This window comes from Cupressus sempervirens, chromosome 7 (assembly GCF_028749045.1).
Source record: "Cupressus sempervirens isolate cs-2001-9-10 chromosome 7, ASM2874904v1, whole genome shotgun sequence".
Taxonomy (NCBI): domain Eukaryota; kingdom Viridiplantae; phylum Streptophyta; class Pinopsida; order Cupressales; family Cupressaceae; genus Cupressus; species Cupressus sempervirens.
The window spans coordinates 629,135,705-629,150,898 of NC_143124.1; the positions used below are offsets into that span (position 1 = coordinate 629,135,705).

Consider the following 15,194-nt stretch of genomic DNA (forward strand, 5'->3'; position numbering starts at 1 on the left):
AATTAGTATATCATCAAAATAAACTACGACAAACTTACCAATGTAGGGACGCAACACATTGTTCATGAGTTTCATAAAAGTACTAGGTGCGTTGGATAAACCAAAAGGCATAACCTTCCATTCGTACAAACCATCCCTAGTTTTGAAAGTTGTTTTCCACTCATCCCCCTCTTGGATGCAGATCTGATGGGACCCACTCTGTAGATCAATCTTAGAGAAATACTTTGCTCTAGCAAGAACATCCAGCATGTCATCCAAACGTGGGATAGGAAAATGATACTTTATGGTTATCCTATTGATGGCTCGACTGTCTGTGCACATCTTCCACGTTCCATCTTTCTTTGGAGTTAATAATGTTGGGACAGCACAGGGGCTCATGCTTTCTTGTACTAAGCCCTTTTGTATGAGCTCACTCACTTGTTTGTCTAGTTCTGCATGCTGTGTCGGGCTCATTCTATATGCTGCTTGATTGGGGAGACATGCTCCTAGAATAAGATCAATATGATGTTGGATATCTCGTTTTTGGGAAAGTCCATCAGATAGCTCCTCTGGAATGACATTTGAATATTCTTCCAACACTGCAGCTGCTTATGGTGGTATAGTCAAGTCTTCCTCTTTCCCCTTTTGTACTACCAATGCATAACAACACTCTGTCACTTTCATCTCCTTGACAAGTTCCTTTTCAGACAACATACTTTCAGTTTTTCCATCACCCTTGAGAGGTAATAAGACTACCTTAGATCCATCCTTCCAAAAGGTGTAAGTTTCTTTTCCGCATTATGAATAACCTTTCTGTCATACTGCCAAGGATGACCTAGGAGGACATGGCATGCGTCCATTGAAATCACATCACACCATAGCTCATCCTTGTAGACCTTCCCTATGGAAAATATAACAAGGCATCTCTTATCTACTATGACTTCACTTCCCTTCTTAAACCATGCAATCCGATAACGACGAGGGTGCTTTTCACATTGGAGATTTAGTTTATCTACCATTTCTTTAGAAATCATATTCTCACAACTACCTCCATCAACAATTACTTGACATACCTTTCCCCCTGAGGTACACCTTGTTCGAAATATGTTAGTCCTGAGCCGTGAATCATCAACGCCTTTCTCCTCAACATCCTCCTTGGCTGGAATAATCATTGTTCTTCTCATCATGAGATTTTCTCCCATATCTGGGGATACTTCTTGTTTAGATACATTGTCAGCCTGGGCTAGGTTCATTGTGGATGGCCCTCCTTGGTTTCTATTTTGCATGTTGAAATTAGAACATTCAAAAGCCCTATGGCCTTCTTCTCCGCACCTAAAACAAGTGAAAGGCCTTCTCTAGTTTTTCTAGCCTCTTTCGCTTCCGTAGCCTCGACCTTGCTGAAACCCCCTTCCTCTTTCTTGATTTGGAGGATCTTGCCTAGCATCTATATTTTTTTAAGAACCTTGAAAGCTCTCTCCCCGGCCATTATTAGAATTTCCCTGAAATGGAGTTGAGGTACCCCTTCGACCACCTCTATTCCTCTGGTTATATTGCCTATTCTGCTTTTCTTCAGCCTTTTGAGCTAATTGATAGGCTTCCTCCATACTATTGACACGATGCACGCTCAGTTCATCTTGAATAGAGAAATTTCAAGCCATTCACATATCTAGCAGCCATCTGCTCATTATTTTCTTGATGCTCTAAGCGCATGGATAGCTTGTAGAACTCATTTGTATAGTCTTGCATTGAAGACAAGTTTTGCTTCAAATTCTGGAATCTGCGAAAGAGGGTTTGTGAATAATCCATGGGTAAAAATTTTTCTCTCAGCTTTTTTTCCATCTTGATCCATGTCTTAATCTTCTCCTTGTCATTTCTAACTCGTTCCTTTTGGAGGTGATCCCACCATATCATTGCATGTCCTTTTAGTTTTGTGCATGCAAACTTCATCTTCTTTTCTTCTGTCATAGGCTTCCATTCAAAATTCTTTCCCATCTCGTTCAACCAATCTATTAGTTCTTCTGGATTAAGACTACCGACATAGTGTGAAACATCAATCTTTATTGCTTCACTCCTTCCTTCTAAAGCCCCGAGAACTCTATTTTCGTAGCTCATTTCTCCCAATCTTTCGTCTACATTTTCTCTTTCTTCATCAGATTCATTTCCTCTTTGTATTCCTTGATTATCTAGTCGCTCATTGAGTCGCTCAATCTCCCTTTGCATATCTATTTCCTATCTTTGCATCGGCGTGACACCTCCTCTTCATCTTCCTCTTCCTCTCCCAACCATCTTACTTCTTTGATACCAAATGATTTAACCCAAACTCGTCAAAGAACATTTCAGAAATGAACACAAGATAGATGATTCAGAATATCATATCTCTTTATTAAAACTACTGCAACTCTACCCTGCCTCTACAATGAAAACCAACACCTGCTTATTACAATTCCGAAAATTACCATATTTGGTAGATTTTCGAGAAAAACGGATTTTTCCATTTTTGGTAATTTTAAAAACTCATCCTACAAATCTTGATTTTTCCTAGGAAAAGCCCGCAACTAAGGCAAGACGAATTGCCAACTAATCAACGGAATCAAAATATGATTTCGGATTTATTACAAAAACAAATTTTAAAAAAATTTGGAAAAACACAAAAATCCAATTTTGGAGGTCAAGATAAGATTTCAGGCTCCCAAAAAAATGTCGAAATGGCCACCTATTGAGCAGAGCTCCAGAGGCAATCCAAATAACTCCTAGTGCAACTAGTTGTAAAATTTCAGCCAAAACCCACATCCGAGTCAAAAGTTATGACCCTTGGAAGTAAATCTTGACCAAAACCCTCATCTAAGTCAACAGCCTTGACCCTCGGATGCCCCTACATCAAATAAGACCAATAGATGTTCATTATAGAGACAATTTGTTTCCTACAAATTGTTTGAAAAGTCACACATTCTGGACTAGGACTTTTGGGTAGTTTATTGCAACCACAGACTAGTTGATAGCCGCTGAAGATGGCTCTGAGTTTTGTAGTAACTTTTCTAATACCAGAATTCCAGGGATGAGATTTCTCGTTGAGCTCTGTTACACAAAGTCACATGAAACATACTATTTGGAAGCTGCTATTCAAAGTTGGCGTTACAAATACATGTAAATCACAGTCACTAGGAGATGCAAAAATATAAATAAATGGAGCAAGTGATTAAATACTGAAACATCATCAGGAGTTCGAGCTTGATTTTCCCCATGGCTGGAAATTGGTTAGGGTTTACAAATGTAACAAAACGTTAGGAATTTCCAGCAAAACCCATGATTGTAGCCGTTTACAACAAAGTAAATTTGGAAGAAATAAAGAATAGTGATTATGGCTTTCATATCATCCATAAGCCTTCAAGAGTCCAGTACTACAAAAGGAGCCATTATCTACCCTTGCAATGACTGAAAGAGTGAAGACTTTTTATGAAAAAGAACAAGAAAAAAATGAACTCCTATAGAGCAAAACGAAGTTTTTAGAAAACCGCATGAAAGGAATAAGAAGAGATATTAAATCTTTTGTAGATGGAGCTCGATATAATGAAGGAAAACAACATTTCATTCCCAGCCAAGGAAAATGCGTAAGTCCCAGTTCTTTGGTTATGGCACAACTGTTCTTCAAAACACCTTCATTATAATCAGTTACAGTTCACAACATACTTTGCATGTGCCGAGAAAGAGAAAGAAAAACAACAAATCGCAAGCATTATGATTAAAGAAGCCAAAAAAAAAAATCAAAACCCGAATATACAGGCAATCACAGTCATGGGAGTTTTTTAACCTTTAGGAGCTTGTGTAATGGCCGTCGGATATAGAAAATTCACTTTGAGCAAGCATGGAAGATCTATGACGGCTGAATGATGTCTGAAGCAAAGAGAAAATGCAAGAAAACGCACAATAAAGCTCCAATCTTTTTCAGCTCAAACCCTTATTTCTTTCCAGGCAGCAGCTCCAAATGAAAGGCAAAATAAAATGAAATGAAATAGCTATTAGGGTTCGACCCCAATATTATCTTAAGTCCATGTGTGGCGTGAAGAAGGAAAAGCCTCCGTGCTTTTAAAATGTTTATTTTCTTCCAACTCCATATGTATCATGCATACTGACTTTTGATTTTTTGCCAACCTCCTAAATACTCATAGGAGTATATTTTTTTATAACTCAAGTGCCAAAGTGGGTTTTTGTATTTGTATAATGTAAATCAAATTAATGAAGGATGATATTATTATAAATCATCTTTATTAATTTTGAGTATTAGAGTTTTAAAATATTTAATTACTTTTGATAATAGTAATAAGTATTTATTTTAATTATCATTTAATTGTTTTTTCTTCAGAAATTGTAGTTTTTATTAATAATAAGTATGCATTATGTTGATATTATTAATTGATCTAATCGTCATTTAATAACATCAATATAAATAATATTACTTTTGATTTAAGAATTTCTCAATACAAATATTAAATGTGTTATAAATAATTATTTGTTCCTATATACCAAAAGTTAATAGATGTTTTTATGGAGTTTGATAAATTTGGAAAAAGTCATCATGTGATTGTTAAAACTTTAAAAGCAAAGGAGATGGAGTCAAAGTAGTTTGAGAACAAGTGGAGGGAATCTAGGAAATGATTGAGTTCATTAAGGAAGGTCGAATTTGACTTCCTCCAACTTTTTAGAAGCTATTTAAGAGCAGTTGGAGTGTTTTAGGGGCAGTTTTGATGAGCTGTAGGGTTCTTTATTGGATGGAGTGACTTTTTCCAAGTTGAGGGCTTCTTTTCAATGAGTTTTGACTCCTATTTTCCAGCCTTTTTAGTTGGATTCGACGACAAGAAGTGGAGTTTGAGTTTGTACTTAATGAGTTTTGCAACTCATTTTGAAGGAGTTCTAAATTATGCAGTTTTGGGCTCTTTGTGACTTCTTCTGGATCCTTTGAGCATTTTTGTTGTAATATTTTGTAACTTAGTTGATGATGTATACAAAGACTCTGCCTTGGAGACCATTTTTGGATGAGTTTTATCACCTTCTTGCTAATTATAGAGTTGTGTATTAATGTGATTGGATCAAGTAGTTAGTGAATTTCTTCTTTTCCTTCAGTTTTGTCTCATTGTCATACCTATTATGTAAAAGTGTAATTTGTAGGCTGTAGTTTATGTTACATGAATGTCATAGATTCATTATTGTGAAAGTTATCTTTTCCTTTGTTTACCGTACTGGGTAAAGAAATCAATGCATACAAACAATGGATCAAAATAACAGAACTTCTTATATTATTCGCATACGCCAAAGATATTACATTATGCTTATGATATCATAAGATGATTACAATGATCTCGAAGGGGGTATATATACATCTTGAGGAACCTTCCCGAAGGTGTCCGTCAGCTACATACAACATGTCGGCTACATAATAAGAACCTTTCCGATACTGACATAGAACCTTCCCGATACTGACGTAGAACCTTCCCGATATTGACGTGGAACCTTCTCGATAGCAACGACATACATCTTGTTACCGATGACATACATCCTGATACTAACAATATACATCTTGGTACTGACGGCATACATCTTGATACCGACGACATACATCCTGATACTGACGATATACATCCTGATACTGACGATATACATCCCGATACCATATTTATTAACGACATCGTCCCCCCCAAAAAGAGAAGTCGTCTCTGGACGACCACACAACAAAACTTAACAACTAACTACATTTATTCATAAAAACAACATAGACATAGACATCATGAACCAGAAGGCTGTGTCTTAGACTATGAAGACCGGTTGCATTGAAGCTAATACACTTGATTAGTTCTGATCTTCAAATCAGCTCTTATTTGAGAGTTCTCTTCCACTACTTCCTTCAACATCAATGCAACCTCCTAACACTCAGCTTCTTTTTGATCATGAGCCCTCTTCGCTGAGTCCTCCTCATGAAGAGCTTCTACCAAACGCTGCTCTGCTGTTGCTACCTGCTGTTCCGCCTGTTGCTTCCCTCGTGTACTTTCCTCGAGTTGCACTAACAAGGCTGTCCACTTTGCTTCCCATGCAATCTGCTGGATGGCAAGTCGGTCGGCCATCTCCTCCCGAGGGTTCTCTGCCGTTTCCTGAGCTTCCTGCCCAGCCTCTGCCCTTGTTTGCTTTGTAAGCACCAACTTTGCTAGGGACTTGCTCTGCTCTGCAATGATAGCCAGACGAGAATGAACATCCTTATCCTTCTCCTCCGCTGTTGGTAGAGGGTCTATCACCTGCACCCCTCCATCTACTTTCTCTGCTGCAGCTGCACTTTGATCCTCCACCCCCAGTACACAGACACTGCATGCTTGCAGCAGCTCTAGGTCTCATCAATTGGTCATACTTCCCACGACTGATAACTGCAACGACTGGGGATCTACCTAGGGCAGCGCCTTGGGCGCGTTCCCTGTCGCGATACAGGGTGGGGTCGAGGGGCAGCGCCCCTCGCTGCCAAGGCCAAATTAGCACTCTGAAACCCACACAAAATTGCATGGAACACACTATTTTTGTCATTTTCTTCCGTTTCCACATTCTTTCTGGCAACTGGTTATGTTTACCCTTCCCTTTGGCATCATGCATTACTCATTCCGAACTGTTTCAATTTGTCGTTCTTTTTTTTTTTAAAGAAAACCTCCTGTCACCCTTATGAATTTGTTCCCGGATGCTGTACGGCTGCGCTCCTGTATTTTGCCTACCTTATTGCAACTTCCAGTCTCGGTTTCTTAATCCATAAGAAGTACTTACAAATGTATATAGATTTTAGGTTATAGAAGAGGTTGTACAGACACATCAAACATCCCCTTGATAAGTTGCCGTACGGGTGCAAGACCATCTTTGATGTTGCAAGACTGCTCAAATGTCGTACGGTATCATTCAAACAATTGCCGACAATGCCAATGTTTTAAAATGTCGTACGGTGTCTAAATATAACCTGGCTGTCGTACTATATAGTCAAGAAAACATCTTGTATTCGTACGATATTGTCAGTGCCTCAGAAATGTTTAGCTAGTGTACAGTACCTTCATATTGCCTAGTACGCCATATGGTGTTGTGCATGTAGGTCTTTGCTATTCTATGGTTGTCGTATGGTAGTACAATTTCAAAGTTTTAAAATGCCGTATTGTTCTCCGATATATCCGTACAGAGGTACTAATGGTGTGGTACAGTATCACCATGCAATATAGTGTATTTTTAAAAAAGACTGTACAGTGGACAATTTAACAATGCACACGGTATTAATTTTCAAATTGTACAGTGACTATGTTGGCTTCCGTACGGTGGCTAAAAGAATCCTCCAGACGCATACAAAACCCGTACAGTAGCAACCAGAAGACTTCTTAAAGTGCGCATGTAATCTGTACATTTTGACAGTAATTTTATCCTCCAAATGCATATCAATTCCGTACGGTAGGAACCATGGAATCTTAATTCCCCAATCCTGAAATCTTAACTCCCCAATTTGTACGATTGCAACCATAAAATTTAATTAAAGTCTTCCTAGCTCCTGCCTTTGAATACTGGCCATACGGTGCCCATTCTTAGAGATCTCCCTTTATTTTCCCTCCTATAAGGCCGTACGGTCATCAAGTTCTTTCCACTAATTGTGTTAATGACTCGTTAAGAATCATGCTTCAAATTTTATTGCTTCTGTACTCTAATCTTTTATTACTTTATTACTTCGCAGTGGCACTCAAAAATTATGTTTAACTCTATCCTTACTTATCTTGCATATGTACAGTATTTACAGTCGTTCTTTTCTTAGTTGTTCGTCCACGGAGGTGTGTCATTTCTTTCATGGTAGACATTCAACTTCGACCTGTCAGCCACTTCCTTTCTCTCTAGCGTCCATAGTTTTATTGCTCCGTTATCACCCACTTCCCGAATCTAGTATGCCCCGACCTATTTCACTTGAAACTTGCCTAGTTTGATCTTGTTCCATCCATCATACTTCAACACCAACTGTCTCGGTTGGAACTTGTTCAATTTCAAGTGTCTATCATGCCATGCTTTGCACCTGTTCTGTGTCATCTTCGTGGCCCCTTGTGCCTGCAATCGTCCCTCATCAAGTTTATTTAAGGTACACGATCTCTCCATTCGGTTTTCCATATCGCCCAGTTTGATGCTCGGTACCATGGACTCCATCAGTTGCCCCTTCTTGTCGTCAATAAAACCTCCACTTCGTACTGCTGCAACTTTTATTAAATCCTTCCTCTTTGTTTCCTGTGCAAACCGTATGATGCATCTTCCATGCTGTCGGCACCTTTTTGTTATATCCGTGGTTCGATGTAACATTTTTTGCAGTCGTACGGTGGGATCTTTCCTTTTTGTGGGTTTGTACTGTATGTTCTTCCCTTCAGCTTCAGTCCCAACTGCCTTTCCTTCTTCTTCTCAGTATTCCTTCGGACATTCATTTCTCTCGTCTTTCTCACCTTTGTCGACCCTTAACATATTACAGCTCAGAAAGAGCTCGTAATCCTCCATCTGCCAGTAAAGAAGGCTGTTCAACGAGTCTAGATCATCCTCACTCGACCCTCGTTCTAGTCTTAATACTCCCTCTTTATCAGGTTCCATTCTCTTCTCCCCCTTGTCATCATTCTCGCTTTCACCTTCTGAGTCTGATGATGCTGCCTCCTCACCTACCATTTGTGTGTGCAAATCAATTATGAATCTTTTGCCTCCACACTCCATTGATAGAGTATTCTTCTTCCAGTCGTGCTTGACTCTTGCTTGCACTAGCCATCCACGACCCAGAATAGCGTTGTACCCTCTCCTCTTCAACGAAATGACGACGAAGTCGAGTAGGAATGGTTGTGTTCCAATTGTCACTGGTTGTGCTGTAAGGACTGCCAACGGTTTGATCTCGTGCTGGTCCGCTATTAATAATTGGAATATAGGTGGCCACAGTGTCGGTTGTCCCAACCTTTTTCAAGTGTCCTCTGGTAACACATTGACACCGGACCCTCCATCCACAATCGTGTTTGTCAGAACAGTACCCAGAATTCCTATTTTGCCCACTACCGAATGGCGTTCGGATGAGAGGGCTAACAACATCGGATCTTCTACACTTGCGCCACCTTCTTTCTCTTGTATCTACTCTGTTGGTAACTTAGTAGTTGGAGCTATGTTTGTGAGTGCCGTATGTAGTTGAGGCATAGTAAGCAACAAATCATTTATTTTGACGGGTATCTCAATTTGTAATATTTGCTGTACGATATTTTGTTCTGCGCAGTTCCGTGTGGAGGTACCAGTAGTGTCGTTTAGGTGTGCTTTCTCTGCTTGCATTGCCTTCTGAATCTCCGCCCTCGCTTCCTCCATTCGCTTCTTTTCTTTTGTCGGGTTGGGGTACACCTTCGCTTGCATTTGTGTGATGGCCAAAACCTCCTATTCGTCCGTCCCGATGGTGATCAAATTAACTCCTGACTTTGTGCACTTAGCATCTTCATGATCGCTAGGTCTGTACCACTTACATAATAATTTTGGTGTGTTTGCCATTGTACAGTCATGGGCAAAGTAGCCCTACAAATTGTATGCGCGGCATTGAACTATTGGCCGACCATTCGCATCATACTGAATTCGACTCCTGCTACCATTATTGTTGTTCCAGAGTAGTTGTTTTGATCGCGCCGATTATTTCTGAATCCTTTCGACGTGGCACCCTACGTACTGGTGTTCCCGCTCCCTCCTGATGTGGACGCCATCTATGTCAGGAACGCTTGCTGCTGTGCTCTTGTTTTTAGGTTGAAAGGGCATTCCTTTGTCGAATGTCCCATGATCTGGCAAATTTTGCAAAATTGATCTTTCGGGCAGGATCCCTTCATATGGCCTTCCTTCTTGCATTCGGTGCACCACAATTCGTTTTCGTTGGTCTCCTTTTGCATGTTATTGAATTCTTTCATCATTCGAATCATATCCTTTTGGAGGGCGCGGACCTTCTTGCTGCCTTTTTTGTCATCGCTGCTCTCCTCTTCTGAAGATGCGTCGTCATCTAAATCAGATGAGCTACCTTTTTTCTTCTTTTTCGTCTTTTGCTCACTTTCCAGGTTCATTGCCCGATTATACGCTTCAATGTATGATGATGGCGACATGATCTTCATCTTCTTTCGCAACTTCGGATGTAGGCCTTCAATGAACCATCTTTTCTACAACCCGTCAGCCGGCTTATTCTCCATTTTATTGATCAAGTCCTTCAACTTCCTGGCGTAGACTTAGATTGTTTCATTTTTCCCCTGTTTTGTGTTGTATATCTCCGCTACAATTTCGTTGTCATCCCATAGCAGTTGAAATTCCATAATAAACTCCTTTTTAATGTTGCCCGAGTCAGTTAACTTCTGGGGGTCTGTATTGGCGAAACAATCAATTGCAACACCCCGTAGGGCGGTCGGAAACTGCCAGACCCGTTCGTTTGTATCTGTGATGCCATTCGCCCTCCAAATCGTTACACATGTTTTACAATGTCGGATGGGATCGGCTGCTCCATCACCATCAAATTTAGGCAACTTCTCCTTTGGTCTTGCCATCCCGACACTGATGCTTGGTATCCCGACAATGACGCTTGATATCCCGACACCGATGCTTGGTATCTCGATACCAACGGTTTGTATCCCGGCATTTGTACTTTTTGGTGAAGAAGGATCTCCGTTAAGCGAATCTGTTCATTCTAAAAGTGTATCGTAGATGAAGAGGTCACTCCATGCTCTTGCTCCCTCGACACTCCGAGCTGTGCGAGTTGATTCTCTTACGTCTAGATTCTCTTCCCTCGGCGAATACAAATTCAAAAACTCCTCCCTTGCTTCTTCCACCAACTCCACCCACTGTCGAGTCTCCTCCAACAAGTCCTCCGCGCTTCTGTGTCCGTTGGCAATCTTTTGGAACCTCCTGCATTCGGCTTGCTGTGCCAAAATTAGATTTCCTTGTGCCGTGCGTATTTCATCCTTTTCCTTCAGCTTGTTCTTATTCTTGTTCAGTTGATTTGGCATTAGTCGTCATTGTCCTACCTTTCTAGGTCCATCGGGCAATGGTGCCAAATGTTTACCGTACTGGGTAAAGAAATCAATGCATATAAACAATGGATCAGAATAGTAGAACTTCTTATTATTCGCATATGCCAAAGATATAACATTATGGTTATGATATCATAAGATGACTACAATGGTCCTAAAGGGAGTATATATACATCTTGAGGAACCTTCCCGAAGGTGTCCGTCGGCTACATACAATAAGTCGGCTACATAATAAGAACCTTCTTGATACCGACATAGAACCTTCCTGATACCGACGTAGAACCTTTCCGATACCGAGGACATACATCCTTATATCGACGACATACATCTTGATACTAACGATATACATCTTGGTACTGACGGCATACATCTTGATACTGGTGACATACATCTTGATATTGACGATATACATCCCGATACCATATTTACTAACCACATCCTTTACTGAGCAAGTATCCAATCAAACTTTTTTGCAAAATACTGATGTGCATGCATCATAGAGGCAAGTTGTGTGAATCTATTACTGATCTTTTTGGGTTTCAAGTGTTAAAGTTTATCTGAATGTCATCGTTTCAAACTCTAGTTGCAATCACGATAGGTTTAGTTTCATTTCCCATTATCTTTCTATCCCTTTCCCTTAGAGAGTTTTCCTGATTTTTAGTGAAACATCTATTAGGAACCGGCATAGAAACTGGAGGTCTCATTTCATTTGCATGTCCCAAAGTAGAAGTGATTCCCTTATTATACCACAATTATTGAACTCATTTAGTTCAGTATCGGGTGCAAATTCTGGTACTTAACAGTAAACATTACCTTTCACTTTGTTTTTGGAAAGTAGGTTTAGGATTTGATCTTGTTGTGGACTTGGGCAAGACAACGCTAGTGTGGGTATGCATATTGGGGATTCCACTTGAGTATTGGGACGAGCACAATTTTCAAGCAAATTGGGAGCACTTTTGGTCGTTATGTATCTATAGATATGTGAACAAGCAAAAATCTGGTTTATCTTTGCCCTTTTTTTGTGAACGTTTATTTTAATAAGACTCTTTCTAATTTTACCACTCTATAATCCAAGTTGGGCAATTGAATCCTATTTTGGTTCATGAACATGCTGTGGTCTAGTGCCAAAGTGTTCCATATCAAGACACTTGATCTCAGAATGTAGAGCTTCCTCATAGAAGCCTCTGAAATAGAAAGAGAAGTGCATCTCCATAGTGGTGGGTGCTATTGAGGAAGGGAAGATTGGTGGGTAAGTCTCAGAGGTAGAGAGTGAGGAGTACACCTTCACAAAAGGGATTATGAAGCTGATGGAAAGCGCCAATAAGAGCAACACTTAATCGGAGGGACAAAGTGTCAAGAATCGTGAAAGGGATGGCCATATGGGGGAGATCCCCCATTCTACTATTCCAAGCACCGGTAAATTGTCAGGGGATGTGCCTATTCCTACCATTCTAGGTTGCTGTAATATCATAGGGAGCAGTGGGTTATGTAAGCTATCCCTCCCTAAAACCATAGTCCCTTCACCACCACCAAAGAAGACCACCTCATCTCCGTGGGCTTTCACAAGTGGTTGTGTTCAAACTGATGATGAGGGATGGTCGACTCAAAAAAGAAAGACTAGAAATAAGAGGGTTGAGGTTGATAAAAAATGTACGAATGGACACCACTCAGAAAGACTCTCTAGGCATAATTAGCGAGAGAAATCGCCATGGAAGGAAGAGGACCCTAGATTCAACAATTAATATTAAAAAATGAAGTTCCTGTCATGGAATGTGTGGGCCTAAATAATTCCTAGAAATAGTATACCTTAAGGAACTGTATTTTTTCAAATGAAGATTGAAAATTTTGTTTTTGCTAGAAGTAAAGATGAGCGGAAGCACCTTTAACACCATTGTAAAAACATATTTAAAAATTTTTTTTTTTTGTTCATGATAAATCTATGCTGATCTCAATAAATTGTAGATAAGACAAATTCTTTTCAAATGTTATATCTAATTTGTACTTTAAAGTTTGCAATTTGTAGGTGGAAGGAACATTTCCAGATGGCACTAAATTAGTAACAATAGACAATCCCATCTCAAATGAAGATGGGAATCTTGAACTTGCACTGTATGGCTCATTCCTTCCAGGTTAGATAATGGGACCTCTCCATTTTCAATCACCTGTTTTCTCTTTCTCTAACTCAGTGGAATTTGACAAGGTGAATTCTTCTTGAATTGTTTGGCATAAAAAATTAGAGCTATAATGGCATTTATACTTGAATGTTGTGTTATTTTGAGATTGGAAAGAATTATATTTCAAATTGATATTTTCTATTTGTGATTATTTTGCAGTTTGTGGTAATATACATTCTAATTGGATTCATTAACCATTTTTTGGACAACATGCAGTTGTGTTTGTAATCACCTTTTGTGTTTTTAGATATATTTTTTTATAGTTGTGCTCCCTTTGTAGTGTTCTATTCTTGTGTGAAGCAAAAACGTGTATGATTTTTAAACCTACGATTTTCTTAGTTATATTTATAACTCAAGTATTGTTTAAAGAATTTTTCAATTTAGGTACAAAGGAATTGGCACTAGCTAGAATCCCATTTGCAAGGTCCTAATAATGCAGCCCATATAATTTCTGTCCACATTAGCTTCCCTTACTCATGTAGTAGTTCAGTCAGGGATTTGAACTTCTGATGATTATTCATATCTTTCAACTTAATCAGTGCATGCAAAAGATTTATCAAGATATGTGAAAGAAACTATCTTTGGGGAGCTTAAACATGTTAACTTAGACTTACTATTAGAGATGATAACTATTTTGTAATTGATGAATAGTGTAATATCCAACGATGTTTTACTTTATTTTTGGTTGTGTTTGTAATTATTTTGAATGATAAAGAAAGTTTAGATAATAGAAATAATTGCAGCAAATAAAGAACTCAGGAAATTGACAATATTTAGGAAACCACAAGGCTAAAATATTACATATTTATTTTCTGAACTAAATAAAGAAAATTTCTTAAAAGTATGAACAATTCAGTTCATTAAATGACATTACAAATGCATTTTTAATGTACCCACAAAATGTAGCAAAGAATAAGTCTGATCTGTTTATAATATCTGCAAACTGACACTGATAGATATGGACGCCACACTTTGGAATCACTTCCCAAGACAAATGAAATGATATCCCAGCCCTAGGTGACCCTTAGCCAACCAACATTCTGGAATGCAACACAACTACTGAATATATATGCCCAACAAGAGGAATGTACGCCCAACCAAGAGAGAGTACACCCAACAAAGAACCAATGAAAGTTCCTTCAAATCGATCCTTCTCAATCGAATATTCGATGAAATCCAACAAATAATGATTTTTTTTTTCTCCAATTAGCTTACTTTGTGTTCTCAGAATGAAAACCCCAAGAAACCCTGAAGCAGGGACATCATAACATGCATATTGTCACTTTTTGGTTTTTGGGTTGTTTTGGTCCTTTGGATGTTTTTGGGGTTGAATAAGGTCATTTGAGACAATTTGGGATCATTATGATCCATATTGGAATGTTTAGGTGTTAAATTGTCAATGCTGGATAAAAAGTTGTCAATGTTGTCAAGCTACAATATACATTGTAAATATTGTCAAATTTTCTATGATTGTGAACAACATGATTAGGTGGTTGGTTGGACAGTTGGAAATGATGCAAATGTATACATATGTTCTGGGCATAATTCCTGTACATTTTTCACGTTGGAGGCTGTTCTTGGATTTGTATGGACTGTACTTTGCATTTAGTGATTTCTACATTATTGGATGTGTTAGTGTAAAGCCCCCTTTAAGGTTTCTTAGCTTATGGGATTGGTTTCTTATATTTTTAATTGTATATAACTCTCTAAAATAATTGTTTAATCTGAAATCAATATGTCAACTTTTCTATGAGATAACTTGATAACATTCAGGGTTTCATAATTCTTTTAAATTGATTGATAATGATATTTATAATGGCAACATTGTCATCGGTAAATATTGCCGGTAATTGTTATGTAGCTGACTTTGGATCATCATTAAGCACTATGTAATCTCTTCGGCATATATGCGAATAAAAAGGAGTACTGCTATTACATATTCTTGTCTATTTTTTGTATGCATTAATCTATTTACCCCATATGGTAAACATTT

General features: G+C 38.7%; 1 protein-coding gene across 1 annotated transcript in view; it reads left to right on the plus strand.

Annotated features, from left to right (window-relative positions):
• URE (urease) overlaps positions 1–15,194 on the plus strand; it is a 356,063-nt gene that overhangs the window by 121,866 nt on the left and 219,003 nt on the right. The window contains exon 4 of the mRNA XM_089792332.1: positions 13,051–13,156. Coding sequence (XP_089648458.1) covers positions 13,051–13,156 — 106 coding nt within the window. The remainder of the gene's footprint in view (positions 1–13,050; positions 13,157–15,194) is intronic.